The sequence below is a fragment of the Microtus oregoni genome, unplaced genomic scaffold (assembly GCF_018167655.1).
Source record: "Microtus oregoni isolate MIOR12 unplaced genomic scaffold, Mior012 000087F_ref0000451, whole genome shotgun sequence".
NCBI classification, from domain to species: Eukaryota; Metazoa; Chordata; class Mammalia; order Rodentia; family Cricetidae; genus Microtus; species Microtus oregoni.
This window is the reverse complement of record NW_024544554.1, coordinates 1,225,670-1,245,587: the sequence shown is the minus strand read 5'-3', so window position 1 is coordinate 1,245,587 and position 19,918 is coordinate 1,225,670. Positions and strand designations below refer to the sequence as shown.

Sequence of the window (19,918 nt, the reverse complement as noted above, 5' to 3'; positions counted from 1 at the left end):
CTTTAACTGTACTTTTATATGTTAAAAATAAAAGTCAAAGCAGAAAAACTGTTTGACCCTATCAGTTAATCCAAATTCTCTAAAATATTTGAGGAACGAGAAGCATAAAAAGCTACGTGGTCATAAATACGAGAAGGAATCAACAGGCCCTAAGCCTCCTGTGTGAGATGTAGGCTTCAGGCAAATAAAGAAATAGCTTCTTATCTGGACTGATTGTACTGTGCTTTGTTCTTAGGGTGCTACAGGATTTCCTGGTTCTGCCGGCAGAGTTGGGCCTCCCGGTCCTACTGTAAGTCCACTTAGACTTCAATCATTGGTAGTGCATTTAATCCATGGCCTTGTATGTGCACCACACACATGGGGCATTTTAATATTATTTTTATTTAATCTCTTCCTGATTTGTTTCCCTCTTTGTTAAGCCTTCTTGTAGTCATAGTGATATCTCACCAAAACAAATCCAAAGTTACCAGTGAAGGAACTTGGAAGAGATTATTTGCACGTTCTTTCTAAGCTAATGTCTGACGACGATTCTGTTTGAGTACTAAATACTTTTTTGTTATGTGCTAATAGTACATCTCTGAAACTTTCTTCTTCAAAGTTCATTCTTTTACGTACATGTATGTGTGTACCATGTGCATGCAGGTGCTGGTGGTGGCCAGAGAGGGTGTTGAATCATCTGGGAGTAGGGTTAGAGGCATCAGTGCTCCTCATGTGGGTGCGGGGCATCAAACCACGTCATACTCAAGAACCATGGGTGCTCTTGATATCATCACCTTGTACCAGCCCCTGAGAGTTTCTTTAGTAAATCCTGTCATAAGACCAGTTTAGACCAGCCCAAATAAAATAAAACAGTATAATCTATAGTTGGAACAGAACCTTAAATATATTTGAAAATTAAAATTAATTCCGTAGCTCTTAATAAGGAGAGATTAAATGGTCATCTGGAAATGAAACCTGGGCTTTTCTCAGGGTATTAATCTATGGTATGCTGTGCCTTGTTTTCCTTTGGTTTGGTCAAGTATTCACAGTGACCGATTATCTCAGAAGGTAACAAACAGTCCTGCAAGGCTGTGCCCTCTGTGCTGAGGTAGAGCCCCTAGGTCAGCTCTTCTTACTTAGCTTCCACTTTGGCCTCCTCATTGCTTCTTTTTGTGTTGTTCTAGGGAGCTCCAGGACCTGCAGGGCCCATAGGGGAACCTGGGAAGGAGGGACCTCCTGGTCTTCGTGGGGACCCTGGCTCTCACGGGAGAGTGGGTGATAGAGGACCAGCTGGCCCACCCGGTGGCCCAGGAGACAAAGGAGACCCAGGAGAAGATGGACAACCTGTAAGTTTGGCATCTGTTGCACTAAAACTCCAGCTGAAATATTTATAATAAGAGACTTGCAATAATCACTGCCATAAAATCTATCAAATATTATTCTGAAAACATTCCTAAATGCTTTCATCTGATTAATTTACATGAAATTTTCAATTTCTAATTCTCTCTTATAAAAGTATATCTATACACACACACATATAATGATAAAGGACATGGTTTTCTTAAACTAAACAAAAAAAACCCCATTCTTTATTTAATGTCCCCCCTGCGAAGAAAATAAAACATATGTTATCATGTTTAATATTTGCATTCTACTAAATATTGACATTTTTGAAATATAATCCTTCTAAATCTTCTTTTTCTTTTTTTAAAAGAAGGAAACAGTTTTTGAATAGTTCTCTCCACTTATTTTCATTAGCTGTCAAGTTCTTTCCATGTGTTGAATAATATCAGAGGCTGTGCTAGGACCTATAAGTATTGACATTCATGGTTTATGAAATGAGTTTTTTCCCTCATACCTCATCAATGTCTATAAAGTCATAGTTAACTATATAAATTACTCAGATATGGACTCATTCTGTAGAGTAGTAATTATAGCCTGTCTCACCATTAGGGTCCAGATGGTCCCCCTGGTCCGGCTGGTACCACTGGGCAAAGAGGGATTGTAGGGATGCCCGGACAACGTGGGGAGCGAGGCATGCCTGGTCTTCCTGGCCCAGCGGTGAGTAGCTGTGTCAATATTCATCTGATACATGATAAAACTTTTGCAGAAAGAATTTATTTGTTTTACTTGATGAGTTGGCTCAGACAGTCTTAAGCGGACATGAATTCCTAGCTTTTAAAAACCTTTGATCTTAAATGCTTAACATCCTTGACAAACATTAGTTTAACCATGGAGCTACAGAGGTAGATAACAAATGTTGGGATTTTTGGCGACTCAAATCTTTCTTCAAAGATAAAAACAGTGCTGGAAAAGGGGGATGGTCTTCTTGAGGTTTGGTAGTATCTTTTAACATAAACATCCTTAGCAAAACAGCCATACCTCGCAGTAAACCATCAAAGAGAAGAAATGGGTGAGTCACATTAGAAGTGGTTGTGGGTGAACTTTAATCTCCTGTTTCCCGTGGATGCTCCAGGATCTCGTATTCTTTGCAATACGGAGGAAAGTTTGATGCTCTATAAACTCTGGCATGACTCATTTTTCCAGTGGGTGTTTGCAGTGTTTGAGGCAAAAATGGTGTTCTTAAGGAATGTGGGCAGAGGTTGGATTCCTGGTATGTTAAACTAAAAGACCTTTGGGCAGAACATTAAGAGTTAAAGCTTATCTTGCTGACATCAGAACTGAGCCAAGAGCTGGAAAGTAAAATTCTTTGGTGATGAGTCTAAAGGACTGGAACTCATTTTAAACAAATGGGCAGACAAGGGCAAGAGTGATAAGGATGTGTTTGTCTTTGTAGAGATACAGGTTCCAGAAGGGCAGCCATAATTGACTGCACATGTTTCAAGCACAAAATTCATACCTAATCAGATGGTACAGGATGCTTTTTATCTCTCGGATATGTCAGGAAGTGATGAGCTATGAAGTGGCCATGTCTTTAAGCAATGGCGGGTGCTGTAGGATACTGGCCAGTTATTTCTGTAGGAGGAGACTCTAAAGAACTACTGACTATAAATGAATCCTAATGGAAACTGGTGTTCTGAAAACTTTTCTGCAGTGGTTGACTCATGCTTGTGATCTAATTTCAGGGCACACCCGGAAAAGTAGGACCGACCGGTGCTACAGGAGATAAAGGTCCCCCTGGACCTGTAGGACCCCCAGGCTCAAATGGTCCTGTGGGAGAACCTGGGCCAGAAGTGAGTGCAACAACCCTAAGGAAAATGCCTTCTATTTTAGCTCAATGTGGTAGGGATGATTCTTCCATTATAAAGTGGATGCAGATGTTTAGAGATGAATTGCACCTACGAGCTTAAGAAAGCTTTTTGACGTCCTGTTTGAGGTACTCTGTCTCCCTAGAGAGTTGACTAAATCATAGAGGAAAGCAAATCAGTGTCCTTGGACTGACTTTCGTAAAAGCTTCAGTGAGCATTTCAGTTGATTTAGCTCTTGGGAAATTGTGTTGAAGGTAGAAGGACACAGCCATTCATCTTTCCCACGGTATTATTTCACTCTGTAATGGGATATTTATCAAAATTGCCCAGCTTTGTGGTGACAGGATTAATGAAAAACCATTACAGCTCAGGAAGAAGAGAAAGTTGAGGACATTTTTCTTTATCATGATAAAGTAACATTAGGGCTGTCATGTCCCTTTAGTCTCTTTTGAGAGGAAATACAGAGCAGACAGGCAGTTTGAGAAGCGAAAGCCTGGAATACCCTCTGCTCAGGAACTTAATGAGTGAATTGCCAAAAGATCACATGCTCCTAAAAAGATTAATCGATGATTTCAAAGTTCATTTTATCAAAAAAATAAAAACATAGCTCTGAAAAATATCAAGGTAAAATAAGGAAATAATAATATATACTTTCAAACAGAATCTTATAAATATAGTTATCTGGTTTCAAAACCTTAAAAATATTATTTGGAAAAATAAAGTGGAAATTAAAAAATGCAAGATAGCAGAACTGTTACTGCAATCTATTTAAGTGTGTCTGAGGACCTTTCCTTTTTAATATTGAGAACTAGAGATGAGTAATTAAAATAAATAAGAATATGGCAATTTTACAAGCAACTGGAAATAGAACAGAATTGGTAGCCCTCTTTCTCTTGCTGAGGTTCCTACTGAGTGCCATTTTATAGTTCAAAGAAGAGTAAAACATGTTGGTCTGTTTCCTCTCAGCAGGAATGAGAGCTTAACAATCTCACAAACTAATGTCTCAAACACTGTTCATTTTAGGGTCCTGCTGGTAATGATGGTACCCCAGGACGGGATGGTGCGGTCGGAGAACGGGTGAGTTCAATGCTACTGATTAGAACATTAGAGCTCCATAAACCTGAGATCATTGAAATTCTATTGTAATAATAATAATAATAAAATAATATTTAAAATGTTCTTTATGACCATAGTCCCAGTGCAACTTTGACTTTTCTGACGGTAAACTTCTTAGTAAGACTATAACTTTGGATAATCTTCTAAATGAAATAACATTTGAAGCATGACAAAGTATGACACATATTTTCCTAAGCCAGGAACCAAATTGCTTTCTTATTTGGTATAACATAGAGGCTGCTGCTGAAGATGTAAATGAATCCTCTAAATTTATGTATCACTTTCACAGCTGAATGACATCCACATTTTACCCTAAAGAGAGCAATGATGCTTTCTACGTGATAGATATGCCATATGTTTTTAAATCAGGCTGTGTCAAGTTGACAGTTTCCCCAGGTATACCCACAGCTGAGTCCCTTTGGGTGGTTGCACGGCTGTCAGGAATCAGACCTGGCAACCAAGGACAAAGGAGTCACGTGACACTGACTTTTTTTGAAACTATTTCCAAATACCTTAAATATGCTTAGTGCAAGTGTTTATATGCTTATACAGGCTTAAAACTCTTCTGCAGAGTAAGGATACAAGAATGCTCTTGTACTATTAACAGGATGGAGACATTTGAGGCGTCTTTGGCTAAGACTCCCCTTATCTATTGTAGCCACAGAATTTTTTCTAGCATCCAGAGTCTTTGCCGTTGCTGGTGTACATGTAATGCAGAAAACATTCAAAGGTCTTGATGTGCACTCCCTGACATACTATTGCAGCTTGTTGGACTCATATGTGCACTTTAAATGGCTGTCTCATTTTTAATTACAAAGTTAAATGCATACACAGGCAAATCCCTATAAATTCCAGTTGTATGCGTGCTTTAAATGACTTGTTTCCCAAAATCTTCTCTTCATCGTATTGTATACGTGTTCTTTAACTTAGATGCAAATGTTTGTTCTAGCTGCCAAATTAATAAGTTAGGTAATGATGAATTTCTGTCAGAAAATAAAGTTTGACTCCAGTTTTTGATTTATTAGTTGTGGTGATAGGGTTTTTTTTTGTTATTAATACCAATTAGAACCTGTGCGGCAATTAATTACAACCTTGCAGGCTCATGCCACATTGATTTCACCTGTGCGCACACAATCAGCTCTTATTTGCCACCTTGCCACATGGGTCATGGAAGTGAAAGATGGGAGGACTCTTTCCGATTTCTTCCAAGTGCGATCTGCAATCCTCAGACATCTTTGTTTGCCCTTCCCCTCCCCCCCCCAAGCAGTGGCTTTCAAGGACGTTATACCATACAGGACTACAGCTAGAATAGTGTTTGCCCTTCTTCCAGAGGTGGGGAGGGCAAGGACGGAAAGAATTCTCAGAACCAGTTTTCTGAGAGATTTCATGATGTAGCTAAAAACGTAGGAAGTGGTTTCCTTGACTTCTTCCCACTGAAATTTACACTGTGCTTTATGAATGTGTACACTTCTTTGAAGACTGCTAGTCTAGGAAAGCAGACCAGCAGATGCTGACTTCTGGAGGTCAACTACACTAGTCTAGAAAGGTAGACCAGCAAATGTTGACTTCTGTCCTCTGACAACCAGAACGTAGGGAACAGCGAGAGTCGAAGGTGGATAAGACCTGAAGCTGAGGAGACATAATCCTATTCCCTTGAATTCAATGTATTGATTAGCAAATGAAAGTAAAATATTTAAGTAAAGCAGTACTTAAAGCAGTGTTTGAAATGGTATATCTTCATATTGTCAATAATATGAGCAATATAGAATGTTGTTATTATACAGTCAATGTTTAAAGAAAAATGCTCTGTCTCTTCTTGTCAGGGTGATCGTGGAGACCCCGGGCCTGCAGGTCTGCCAGGCTCTCAGGGTGCCCCAGGGACTCCTGGGCCTGTTGGTGCACCTGGAGATGCAGGACAAAGAGGAGATCCTGTAAGAAAATCAATTTCTCACTGCTAGCGATATGACATTGATATGCTATCCTAGATGTACATACATCATATCTTGTATATGTTGTTAGCTAAGAACTCTACATATCGATAAACAGCCCATTATGCATTAAAATATATGTTAAGTTTAAAAATGAATTGCTGTTTGAATATGGATATGATCCCAATGTAGTTACCTTGATTATCTAAATAGGTTGCAATTTATACAAACTGTACTACATAGTCAACTACGGTGAACTTTATTTGGTAAAGCTAATATAAAACAATCACTGTAATGTGTTGCAAGAGTTAGTGCATTCTTACCTGATGTAGAGACATTTGCTGAACATCAGGGAACTAGTTATAATTGTACACATTACATTTATATCTATGTTTATGCTTCTGTTAATATGTTACTCTTATATTTATACCCATATTTGCATTTACATTTTAAAAATGCAATAATAAATTTTATGAAATCTTTTCTAGGGTTCCCGAGGCCCTGTTGGACCACCTGGCCGAGCTGGAAAACGTGGTTTGCCTGTAAGCCCTATTTTTTTTGAACATATATTTATATGTTTCCTTATATAAACTATATACTTAAAAAGAAATCTAATTTAAGATTCATAAATAGCAAGGCAAAGAAAGGTCTCTGGATAATTATTGACCCAGAGAAGCCAGAAATTCTGTGGGATGGCAGCAGTAATGTTGTGTATGGTCACAGTAAGGAATATCTCAGAAAGGTAGAAGGTAGATTCTGAAAGACTGTGTTACAAAGAAATGATACAACGACAGGGCCTTTTATAGCTGCAGTAAAAACCACAAGGGAATTGTGTTTAAAATGATATGGGCAAGATCAAGGGCCCTCGAGAGCAACAGAAGCTTTCTTGCTTTACATGTACAATAAATAGCTCAGTGGGGCTGGGAGAGATGAGGTTCTGGGGAACCAAAGGCTGACACATCTTTCCCAGCCAGGGGCTTCCTGGTCCATGAGATTTGCTGCACACCATGGATGGTGAGTTTTTAGAAAGAATTTACCCATAGGTCATAGATGAGAGCTGGAGAGACAGGAAGCAGAGTCCTCAACAGCAGGGGTGTGTCCCAAAGATGAGTTGCCACTGGGATGCTGGTTTAGGGACTGTTTTGCCATATGACTTATGGCAAAAGCTATGTTGAGGCATGTTGAGGTAAGCTGACCAATCAAGTGATCCGCTTACAACATGTCGCTGTGGCTTTCCACCTGAGGTGTCTGGGCTGGATATTTGGTGATACCTTAATGTATAGAGTTTCCAGGCAGGTTTACCTTTATCCATTATGGGCAGACTAATGGATCATGTTTCTGATGTTCATACGTCAATATTTAGTATTATTTTTATTATAAAAGCTATCTATGCTACCAGATTTTTTTGAAATCCAAATTAAACAAAAACAAAACAAAGAAAAAACAAGCAAACAAAATAAAGCTTCAAAAGGGGAAATCATTAGCCAAAAATCCAATGGATTTGATCATTCTGCCCATTCTCTAAAGTTACATGATAGGATTTCACTTCTTCTGCTAGGAAACCACGAGTAACATCTTCTGGTAGAAAACCAAAGGTGACACTTCTAACCCTTAGTAGGTAGCCATATGTTGCTTGTGGTTTACTGGCAACCAATGAATCCTGAAACTGTGTTTATGTTCCGGCAGCCAAAGTAAATGACAGAATCCACCTAGTGAATGCTTTTACCACTTCCCTGGATTTGACGTATATCACAAATAAAATTCTTCTTCATATTTTTTTTTAGGATCAGGATACTTGCATTTGGGAAGAGACTATTGCAGATTTGATGAGAATGACTTAGTCTCTCTCACTAGTGCATGTGTGTCTAGGGCAAGTGTGTGTATCTAATGAATGTAGCTCACTGATAATATTTGTGTCATTTGCCCCAGGCTTTGTTTCTTTTAAAAATGTTTTTGAGAATTTCTTACATGAGTACTGAATTTGCCCTATTTCTGCCCTCCCTCTGTCTCTCCTCTAACTTTTCCAGTACCTTCCACTTCCTTTCAATTTCACGACCACTTCTTTAAATGTCTAAGCACACATGTATATATAAATGCAACCTGCTGAGTCCATTTTGCATTGCTTATGAATATATACGCATTTGGACTGAGCTCTTGCGATGAGCTAACCTCTCAGAGGATTATTTCTGGAGAAGCCTGTTTCTCCCCCTCTTCCAGGAGCTTGTGATCTTCCTTGAAACTTATGTGTAGGGGCTTTGTTATAGGTGTGCCAATCATTCATGGGGAATCCCATGGTCAGTTGCTCTCTGCATGTTGACCAGTGTGGATTTCTGTGAGTGTTCTGATGAGAGATTAGAGCTACATTTATCTGTGGATATAAGACTAAGTATTTAGAATGCAGGTGGGAGTTAGGTTAAGAACAGAACAGTGCAAGGTTCTCCTCTAGGGTCCATGATCTCACTAGCCATGGGCAGTTTGCTAAATTTCCAGTACCAGGCATGAATCACTTCCTACTGAGTGGGACCTAAGTGCAATCAGGGGGTTGCTGGTTATTCTGAAATACAAATACACCTGCTGAGCTCTTGTTTGTTTCTTAAAAAAATTCCAGCAGTCCTAGCCCATCATTTTATTTGCATATGTGAATTTAGCATTCCTACAGGAAACATAGAAAGTAAAAGTTATTATTAAATTTTAATTTCAAAGAAGCTAAATTACAGTGAATGCAATCATAAAGAGTAAAATAACAGGAAATTGTAGTCTTCAGAAGTAATATTAATAACTGGCTATTTATAGGGACCCCAAGGACCTCGAGGTGACAAGGGTGACAATGGAGACAGAGGTGACCGAGGTCAGAAAGGCCACAGAGGCTTCACTGGCCTTCAGGGTCTTCCTGGCCCTCCTGTAAGTAAATTAAGCATTGTACTTTCCTGCATGTGAGAATATACTGGTGTATTCACAGAATCACCCAGCCCTCCATGAAACAGATGGATGCTTTTGTAAATTATTTTAGTTTAAAATTAACTTGATGGATAATTATATAGTTACCTAATATAGATACCCATACATAAGCTATAATATTGTGGGGAAGAAATAAAGCAATAAACAATATGCCTCTTTACCTGTACCTTTGGTTGCCTTTGGTATTAGTTGGTTGCCTTTGGTATTTAGTTGCCTTTGGTATTAGTTGGATGTTAAGGAAGTCAATGGCTTCTTTTCTAGTGCTAAAGTTACTAACAGCATAATTTGAAAGATAAAACACAGGACAATGCATGATTTAAATGTTTCAGCAACACTTTCAATATTCTTCCTGTGTAGGGTCCAAATGGTGAACAAGGAAGTCCTGGGATCCCTGGTCCTTTTGGCCCAAGAGTAAGTAACAGAAACTTTTAAGTTTCTGTTGTACATAGTAAAGACTTTAGTGACATAACACTATCCTTGATTCTAAATATTAATTGGTTCATATCCTTTGAAGTTGGCAGAAAATGTATGGGACAAACTTAGCAAATCATTTAAAATAGAAATATCTTGGAATATGGCATACTATGTGTTGTACTGTGAGCTCATGGTAAAATCTCTTACCCAAGTTTTTATATGTTCTCCTATTACATTTCTTATTGGGGGTTAAATTTCCATTGAACATGGATTTTTATAGATGATGAAACCTATTCATGAAGTGGAATAGATTTTGAAGATAGACATACCCTGTTTTTTAATTGTGATAAAGTACTAGAAGAAGTTTAACAAAGATAGTTTGGAAGCAAATCATAAAAGCAAATCAATACTTGCGGATTTCAGAAATTCTAAAATTCATTTAAGTGCTGCTTCTTCTAGGCTATTGGGGTTCTAAGGCAGTTCACACAGATACTTTGGGAAACAGAAAAATTAGAAAAAAAGATGCTGTATTTAAATACAACATAAATTGGGAACAATATTAAGAAGAGCGTTAGGCTGTGATTAGGTTATGTGATGTAAGGACTGATGTTCAACTACAGCAAACACTCAACTTATGTACTTCACTTGTAAAGTGCCTGAAATTCCAACCAAGTTTATTAACAATTTGATGAAATAGTTGCTACCAATGAAAGCTGGTGATTAGCATGTATGTTAGGATTTCTATTGCTGTGAAGAGACACCATAGCCATGGCTGGCTCGCTTACAGTTTGGAGGTTCAGTCAATTATCATCATGGTCAGACATGGTGGTGTGCAGCCAGGCATGGTGCTGAGAAGTAGCTGAAAGTTCTACATCGTTGAGGCAACAGAAAGTCATCTGCGACATGGGTGGTATCTTGAGCATACAAAAGCCTCAAAGCCTACCACACACTTCCTCTAACATGACTATGCCTACTCCAACAAGGCCACACCTTCTAACAGTGCCACTCCCTTTGGGCGCCATTTTCTTTCAAACCACCACCACAGTCGGTTAGAGTTCTTAACTTACCTTGGTCCTTTACCCAGAATTAGTGATGGAAAGTTAACACACAATGAAATTGTAAATGTAACAAAATGCTGAAAGGCCATTTATTAGTTATTAGGGCTGGAATTTGAGCAATCATGATAATTACTCAATCTCTCTAATAGTTCTTTTATTAGAGAGACATTGCAAAGACTTTCCTCTAAACTGCAGTTTTTGTGTTCTGACAGGGTCCTCCTGGACCAGTAGGTCCTTCAGGCAAAGAAGGAAACCCTGGGCCACTTGGACCCATTGGACCTCCTGGTGTGCGGGGAAGTGTAGGAGAAGCAGGACCAGAGGTAAGCTCGCAAGACTTTGTATGGAAGATACTGATATGAAGATGCTTAACTTTGCCAACAAGAGTCTTAAGATAACTCCTAAAATAAGCTTAGAAGTAACCACAGAAGGTTACCTACTTAAGAAGTCCTTCCAAGTCTTTAAATATACAATATTTAGAATATACAAAATGAGAGTTCAAGATACCAAGTCCTTGGATTGCTATTACACTGAGGTCAAATATCCAGCTAAGACCGCATTCATATCAAAGTTGTGCAACTAATTAATGTACTGTTTGAAATTGTGGTTGTCTTAGTTTGCTTTCCTGTTAAGAAACGGTTCATTTTCCCTCATAGTTCATGATACAGCCCATCGTGGCAGGGAAGTAAAGACAACCGGAGCCTGGAGCAAGATGAGCATATGAGTTTGAAAGTTTTCTTTACTGGAAATGACATTCAAGATTTCAACTTAAAGTTTCCAATTCCCAATCTAAGGGTATTTAGCATAAGATGATATCAAATAATAGACATGTTAGTTAGTCCCTAGCTTCTCTGTCTTTAGACATACATCATCAATCTATACACATATGTAATGTGTATGTTTAAGTTTCTGTCTAATGTTTCTCTGATCTTATTTATCTGACCCTACCTGTTTAATCGTTATTCCCCCAGTGACAGTGCCCTCAATTCAAATATGTATTATTTTTATGTAGGTATGTAAGTTTATTTTCATCATAGTCAAGAAAGTTCCCCATTTCTTTCTCCATGAGAAGGAAACAGCTATAAAATTTGGTTTGTGTGGCTCTTAATTTACTTCTTTATGGCTCACAGGTTTTAGTGAGATGAGGCTCTTTCCCTTAGATTAGTGTAACAGGATGTGTGGAGTCATGATGACCTCCCAGGAAATCTGTTGTTTTACTATCATCCGTCTGTCTCCCTATTCTCAGTGTTTTGAGAATAGAAAGCATTTGCATAGAGGTTAAAATGCCTTTCCTGGAGCCTTACAGGGAATGGCAGAGCCAGGCTCTGACACCCAGGGTGTTCTCTCTGCCTGAGATGCGGGCTCCACATCTTTTTAGTTACATGACTCTTTCAAGACTCAGTTCTTCTGAAAAATCAGCGGTATTAATTGAAAGCACTCAACTTGCAATCTTTGCCACTTTTTGGGCTTATCTGAGACTTCACATTCCTTCTATTGTTCCTGAAAAATGAAAAGGCGAATAGGAGCTTCTCAACTTTGTTCAGTACAGAGAATTTTATATTCACCACCATTTGCATACATACGAAAAGACTTCAAGTCTTTCTTCTTGCTTTGGGAAGACAAGACACTCCATATTGGAGGTCTTGTGGCTATTACCCTGGTATTTACACGGAGACTTATAAAACAAGATCCCACACCCCAGCAGCACTTTTGCCTCCTGCACACAGCTGCTTATGAAGAATTCCAGTTGCATTTTGCCTCAAATTATTTTCAAAAGAATGTTACTCTGAACGTGCTTCACATGAGATACATAAGATCATCAAAGAAGACATCAAAGTGAAAAGTTTGGCTTTAAGCTTTGTTTATCTCAGAGCCTGACTTGTAGATTTTTTTTTTTCCCCCTGGAAAACAGCTCTGGGTCACTCCCCATTCTTGCAGTGCTATTGCTTGGTGGGCTAGGCCTGCCTGTTTAAAAAGTGTGAGTCACCCTTCTTCAGTATCCACAAGTTAGTATGCCAAGCTGTAGCAACCAGTGCACCACATAGCAGCAGTTTAGTAGAAACAAAACCAAAACGCTTCTAAATGTCTTCCCAATTGCTCCTTCATTAGGGTCCTCCTGGTGAACCTGGGCCCCCCGGTCCTCCAGGTCCCCCCGGCCATCTCACGGCTGCTCTTGGTGATATCATGGGCCACTATGATGAGAATATGCCAGATCCACTTCCTGAGTTCACCGAAGACCAGGCAGCTCCCGATGACACAAACAAAACCGACCCTGGGGTCCACGCTACCCTGAAATCTCTCAGTAGTCAGATTGAAACCATGCGTAGCCCTGATGGTTCCAAGAAGCACCCAGCCCGGACTTGTGATGACTTAAAGCTTTGCCATTCCACCAAGCAGAGCGGTGAGTTGCTAGGAGCCTGGATCAGTGAAGCATGAGGTTGGGGTTGAGTTAGTCTCCACTGCATCAGGAAAGATTTCTGCAACTTTATAACTAATGGTAGACACAAAGATAAAACTCTTAACATGCCATAGAGCTTATAGTTTTGTGGTAGAGACAACTACATGAAAAATTATAAAGATGATGGATAGCATATACAATATAGGTAGTAGTCTATCAAAAACCCAATTTTGAGGAAGTAGTCCCCACCTTCAGAAAATACTTGCTCATGCATAATTAAAGATGGTTTTTCACCTACAAGATCATTCAGAATAGTATTTAGGTAAACCATTCAGAGATCAGTAAAGTACATGTTTCCCTCAATTATTTGCATTTGGAATCTATTTATTACACTTTAATGTCCTGCCAGTCACTCTTTTGCAATTCTTGGTAGAATGATGGATAGTGAGCTTTTAAGGCAGTTTGGAATGAAGAAGTATATCTTCCTTAGTTGTATGACAGTGTTCTAAGTTTTCCGGCTCCAATAATTTTAAATGATCTAATTAGACCTAGAAAAGAGGTATCTAAAACTGTAAGAATGAGTTGTAAAACACCAGAATTTCAGTTAACTTTTAAATGATGTCAAGGGGGCAAACTAAAAAATGTTCCCTCTAAAAAATATTCACTTTTTATTCATTGTACAATTTGCATCTCCCTTTTCATTTTATTCAAAATTTAATTTTATAATTTATGTAGCATAGCATACACATGTTTATGGACCTAAATAAATACATGTGAGTAGCTATATTTGTCTGTGTATGTATGTGATTGGTATATCTTATTATACAAATCACTTGGATGTCTTGAGTTTGGAATACACAATCTGGAAAAGCGTCTTTGTAATGCAGTTAGCATGGGGAAAGCTCATTTCTCCCTATATGTATATGTGAGTGGCTGTATACATGTGTGTTTGTGTGTTCATATGTGTGTGAGAGCATGTGTATACATGGAGAAAGTTGGCATTAGCTATCTTCCTCAATTACTGTACATCTTAAATGTTAAGACTTGTTTTTCAACTGAGTCCACATCTCATTGTCTTAGATAGTCTAGCTTGTCTGCTTATGCCAGGATTTCTGTTTCTGTCTTTCTACATGCTGGGGTGGCAAGTGGGCCACCGTACCCACCTAGTTTGTACAGATTTGGGGATTTTGGATTCCAGCTCAAGGCCTCAGGCTTTCATGGCAAACACCTTACCTCTTGAACCTTCTCCCCGTTCCCTTAACAATTTCATTTTGAATAACTGGTCAAATCTCTAGTGACAATTTTATAGGCTCATCATATTTGAGATCATCTTCATTTAGCAACTATTTCTATCTTTAAAAAATAGGTGAATATTGGATTGACCCCAACCAGGGTTCGGCTGAAGATGCAATCAAAGTTTACTGCAATATGGAAACAGGAGAGACATGTATTTCTGCAAACCCAGCCAGTGTTCCACTGAAAACCTGGTGGGCCAGCAAGTCTCCTGACAATAAGCCAGTGTGGTATGGTCTCGACATGAACAGAGGATCTCAGGTGAATTTATGTTCACTCCGAATTATGTATTTTACTTTTTTCTTATTTATTATGTTTCTACATTTATTAAAACTTTGCTGTATTTTTGACCAGGTTTATTTTAACTATGTTTACTTTGAAATGATAGTTCTCACTATAAATGCAAAATCTTTTTCTAAATAAGTTTTATCAAGATTAATTAATATGAATTTAGAATTATAGTTTTTCCTTTTAGTAAAATGAGTAAATAAGAAAGAATAAATAATGTTTAGTATTAGTTCCTTTAAATACACCACTGGGTATGTAGTAGAGTCAGAGGGTGTTGTGATAGGAGCAGTAGGGTTGTGTCCTGCCACCCGGCTCGTGCACGGCAGGCTGCATCCCACCACCCGGCTAGCTTTATACCTGAAATAATTACATGGAAACTGTATTCTTTTAAACACTGCTTGGCCCATTGGCTCTAGCCTCTTACTGGCTAGTTCTCACATCTAGATTAACCCATTTCTAATAATCTGTGTAGCACCACGAGCTGGTGGCTTACCAGGGAGATTCTAACCTGCGTCTGCCTTGGAGAGGAAAATCATGGTGACTGCCTGACTCGGCTTCTTTCTCCCAGCATTCTGTTCTGTCTACTCCACCTACCTAATTTTCTGTTCTATCAGGGTGAAGCAGTTTTCTTTATTAATTAACTAATGAAAGCAACAGATAGATACAAGACCCACCTCCATCAGGAGGGGTCTTATTTCAGCCCAGGACACCTGGGTTGTAGCTGGAACTTATTAAATTACTAAATCTTTTAAAACCTTATCGCTACTTTAAAGAGCGGGTGGTAAGGCTGAGCTCACTGTCTCTGCGAATGCTAGGGCTTAGTGTGATGTCTAGAAAGATAAGAGCTGATGCGTGCTAGATACATTCTAGGAATCCCTTGAAACTGTGAACTATCCCATACGCTTACTAATTTTTCTAATTAGGTGGTGGTTTCTGTGTTTTCGTCTACCTTATGCTTCTGTTTCAGTCTAGTGTTCAGAGTTTATCAGGTCTTGTGTGGTGTTTTCTATTACAAAATCAGCATACCATCCCAGCTTACCTTGTCCCAGTTAATATGGTATGGAAGAGCTGTAATTCTGGATAGTGAAAATAAAAATTCAAATATAAATAGCTAAAATGTGGTGTAACCAAAATGGTATGCCAGAAATCAAAATGATGCCACTGGAAGCAGAACTCAAAGCTGTGGATGAGAAAGAAAAAGCTAATTGGAAATGAGTTTTGGATATTTGTTTTATAGAAAATAATATTTCTGTAAGTATGTAACTGTTCAGTAAAATAGATTTATACTTACATTTAATTCCTATTTTATTCTGATTGGTGAAAAAGCTGAGTTGTATTTATTAAGTATAATGCATATAATATGTATAAAATTAAAGCAGATTTTAAAATATTTAATTTTTCTCAGGGAAATTAGAGTCCTTTTTACCTCTTCTTTGAGGTCATAAGGACACAGGTATTTATGACTATGCATAGATATGTTCCTTTGGGTAGGTATACTATCTTATTATATGAAAACAAAGTAATATTTTTTTCAAATTCGATTTGTCTATGGTCAGTTAGTCCTCTATCTATCTGTGCACCTGTCATCAATCTGCCTCTCTTTGGGTGGCATTATGAGTCCCTGGCTATGCTCGGTCACATCGACTCCTTCTGTTTCTCTAGTTCACGTACGGAGATTACCAATCACCTAATTCAGCCATCACTCAGATGACCTTCCTGCGCCTCTTATCCAAAGAAGCCTCCCAGAACATCACTTACGTCTGCAGGAACACCGTGGGATACTTGGATGACCAAGCCAAAAACCTCAAGAAAGCTGTCGTGCTCAAAGGGTCAAATGACTTGGAAATCAAAGGAGAAGGAAACATTAGATTCAGATACACAGTTCTTCAAGACACCTGTTCCGTAAGTGCCTTTGGAAATACACTCTCTGTAACTCCCTTTCTATTTTCAGCAAGTAAAGTTACTGAATCTGTCTTAAACTTGTGTGAGTTAAGCTTAAACCCCCAGTCAGAAACTTTAGTGAGTCTGCAATAGAGGAATACTGATTTGCGCGTCTCCTTTCTGCCACGGACACTAGCAGCACACTTAACTTGAGCTGTTTACGTCACTGCTGTTATAATACAGAAAGCCGCCATGGGACGGTGTTGCTGCGCCGAATTCTTAGAAAACTTGTGCATGCCACTCACCTGTTGTCCTGTTGAATTCCAGAAGCGGAGTGGCAACGTGGGCAAGACCGTCTTTGAATACAGAACGCAGAACGTGGCCCGCTTGCCCATTATTGACCTTGCTCCTGTGGATATTGGCAGCTCAGACCAGGAATTTGGCATCGAGATCGGGCCGGTTTGTTTCATGTGACAGAAGCCCATATACATTGACAACGAGCACAGCCATTGATGACCATACCTGCGGTAATAAGAACTGCCACCCGTGACCACCACCTTTCACAAGAATTTTTGCCTGTTTGAGGTTGATCCTGAGACTCTTGAAGTAACGGCTGATCCTGCGTCAGCTTTGTACATACGGTCTGAAGTGCCTGGCCTCTTTATCCTTCGGAATATTTATTTTACTTACAATCCTCCAAGTTTAATTGACTTAAAAATACTTTTCGATGCGGCAGTTTAGATTGAAGATGACCGATGACAGTGACCACCTTTTCCAAAAAAGTAAACCGATTAAGAAATAAATACGTTTTCATCAATTCATTTCACGGTAATGAATAAATTGCTTAGTATTTATGAGGAAACTCTTCTTTGTAGCAGGTAGCTTATAGAGCGGGGTGAAAACCTCAGCACATGTTGACTTCGCTTGGCTGCAGTCTGGAAAATAGAGAGCAGTGCCCTTCCGTGTCCCCTTATTCCCAGATCATCAACGAAAAATGAATGCAAAGTATTTTACTTCGTGGCTGAAGCTCTCACGAGTGTTGTGAGATTTTAATGCCATTACAGGAATTCCTCAAGAAGAATATAACATCTCACATTTCCATTTCTTAAATGAAATCATTAAACAACACACAGTCGTTGAATTTCAGGAGGAAAGAAAAACTCATGATTGCTTCAGTTTTCCAGTTTATTTTTGCAAAACTGATGCATTTTGATTTTTTCATTCAAATTTAAGAGTAACATTTTCCTATTTTTTCCCTTTTTTTCAATACTAGTAGAATCTATATTTGCGTTTTCTCATGTAAGAAGATATTGAATTCAAAACATTGCCAAGAAGCAATTACCCACATGATTCTCTAAACACACCCCCACAGAGAGACTCCCCCACAGGTACAATCTCATTTGTTTTTTCTAAAGCCTATCACAAAGGACAGATCTAGAAACCCAGAGTTGTGACGATCACTCAAATAATAATGTGAGGATTGGAATTAGAACATTCGTAAGAAAATATGACCCAACATTTCTTAGCATGAGCTACCTCATCTCTAGAAGCTGGGATAGACTTCTGTTCTTGTTTATACTTTAGATCTTGAAAGGTGCTGTGCTTCTGTTGTTCTTCCAGGACTGGAGAGATAGGCAGGGCTGAAATAGTATTACTTTTCTCTTAATGATGGTGCTAAAATGATCTCTATAAAATTTTCTAAAAAATAAAGGTTATTTCACCAATGCCATTTGTAAACACAGAACAGTTAAACATCCCATTTCTGAGAGACAGAACATTGTTCCAGGGCCTGTTGACTGTTCCTCTCATACTATATTTAGAATGCTTTGTATTACTTGCATGTGTCTTGGTCCAGGGCACACAGGTCCTCTTGCGTCTCAAAAGGTTTTTTTTTTTTTTTTCTTAATTGTGACTCTTTTGCTCCATTGTTATTTCTTACTCAAAAATAAATAGTTTGGGCCTTCCCAAAGGACAAGTCACGCACGCAACTCTGGTTATGTATCTCTGCAAAGCAAGGAATTAAATGCACGCTTCTGTCACATCAGTTGTTCTCATTTTGTGAATTCCTTTGAACGGATGAGATCCTTCTAGCTCCCAATAGTGAAAACCAAGGTCTTTTGGTAGTTAGGTTTATCATTTAATAGAAGCAACGAGTACCTTCCATTATGTCTGCACCGACTTACAGAGAAGACTGTCTGTAATACTGCCCTCAAAGGTATGAAGACATCAATGAAGACAGTCTTAGAAAACTCTGGCTAGTGATTGATGAAGAGTGAAGTTAATGAAAATTCCACAGTTGAATAAACTTATACTAAAACATGCCTCAATGTGTACCAAGGACGAATTTAGCCTGAGTATTATCAGCATTTTATTTTCAGTGTCTGTTTCACTGATTTTTATTTATTTATTTATTAAAGATTTTTGTCTCTTCCCCGCCACCGCCTCCCATTTCCCTCCCCCTCCCCCGATCAAGTCCCCCTCCCTCATCTGCTCGAAGAGCAATCAGGGTTCCCTGCCCTGTGGGAAGTCCAAGGACCACCCTCCTCCATCCAGGTCTAGTAAGGTGAGCATCCAAACTGCCTAGGCTCCCACAAAGCCAGGACATGCAGTAGGATCAAAAACCCATCGCCATTGTTCTTGAGATCTCAGTAGTCCTTATTGTCTGCTATGTTCAGCGAGTCTGGTTTTATACCAGGCTTTTTCAAACTAGACCGTAAAAGACTTATCAACCCAATTATAAAATGGGGCACTGAGCTGAACAGAGAATTCTCAACAGAAGAACTTCAAATGGCCAAAAGACACTTAAGGTCATGCTCAACTTCCTTAGCCATCAGGGAAATGCAAATCAAGACAACTTTAAGATACCATCTTACACCTGTCAGAATGGCTAAAATAAAAAACACCAATGATAGCCTTGGCTGGAGAGGTTGTGGAGAAAGGGGTACACTCATCCATTGCTGGTGGGAATGCAAACTTGTGCAACCACTTTGGAAAGCAGTGTGGTGGTTTCTTAGGAAATTCGGGATCAACCTACCTCTGGACCCAGCAATACCACTCTTGGGAATATACCCAAGAGATGCCCTATCATACAACAAAAGTTCATAGCAGCATTGTTTGTAATAGCCAGAACCTGTTTCACTAATTTGATTATTATCTGAGATCAACATTTTTAATTTGACTATATCACTAAGGATGTTTGATATTTTCTTGGATTATTTTTAAATCCAGCCTGTATAAGTGGTACGGCTTCATATAAGAAATCCAGAAACACACGTTGATTTCCATTTATTAAAAATGCTAATAGCTTCCACCCACAGAAATACCAGTTCTTGCCCGGATGTCGGGAATGCTACTTTCTAGCCCAAAGGTTCAAATCTGAGTCTGTGTTCTGGGCACACA

General features: G+C 38.9%; 1 protein-coding gene across 1 annotated transcript in view; it reads left to right on the top strand.

Annotated features, from left to right (window-relative positions):
* LOC121442196 (collagen alpha-2(V) chain) overlaps window positions 1-18,867 on the top strand; it is a 126,994-nt gene extending 108,127 nt beyond the window's left edge. Inside the window, exons 41-54 of the mRNA XM_041643657.1 lie at window positions 236-289; window positions 1,164-1,325; window positions 1,933-2,040; window positions 3,066-3,173; window positions 4,212-4,265; window positions 6,128-6,235; window positions 6,721-6,774; window positions 9,026-9,133; window positions 9,548-9,601; window positions 10,875-10,982; window positions 12,769-13,060; window positions 14,424-14,611; window positions 16,301-16,540; window positions 16,847-18,867. Of these exons, the coding sequence (XP_041499591.1) occupies window positions 236-289; window positions 1,164-1,325; window positions 1,933-2,040; window positions 3,066-3,173; window positions 4,212-4,265; window positions 6,128-6,235; window positions 6,721-6,774; window positions 9,026-9,133; window positions 9,548-9,601; window positions 10,875-10,982; window positions 12,769-13,060; window positions 14,424-14,611; window positions 16,301-16,540; window positions 16,847-16,993 (1,785 nt within the window). The 3' untranslated portion in view covers window positions 16,994-18,867. The remainder of the gene's footprint in view (window positions 1-235; window positions 290-1,163; window positions 1,326-1,932; window positions 2,041-3,065; window positions 3,174-4,211; window positions 4,266-6,127; window positions 6,236-6,720; window positions 6,775-9,025; window positions 9,134-9,547; window positions 9,602-10,874; window positions 10,983-12,768; window positions 13,061-14,423; window positions 14,612-16,300; window positions 16,541-16,846) is intronic.
* Window positions 18,868-19,918: the final 1,051 nt, after the last annotated feature.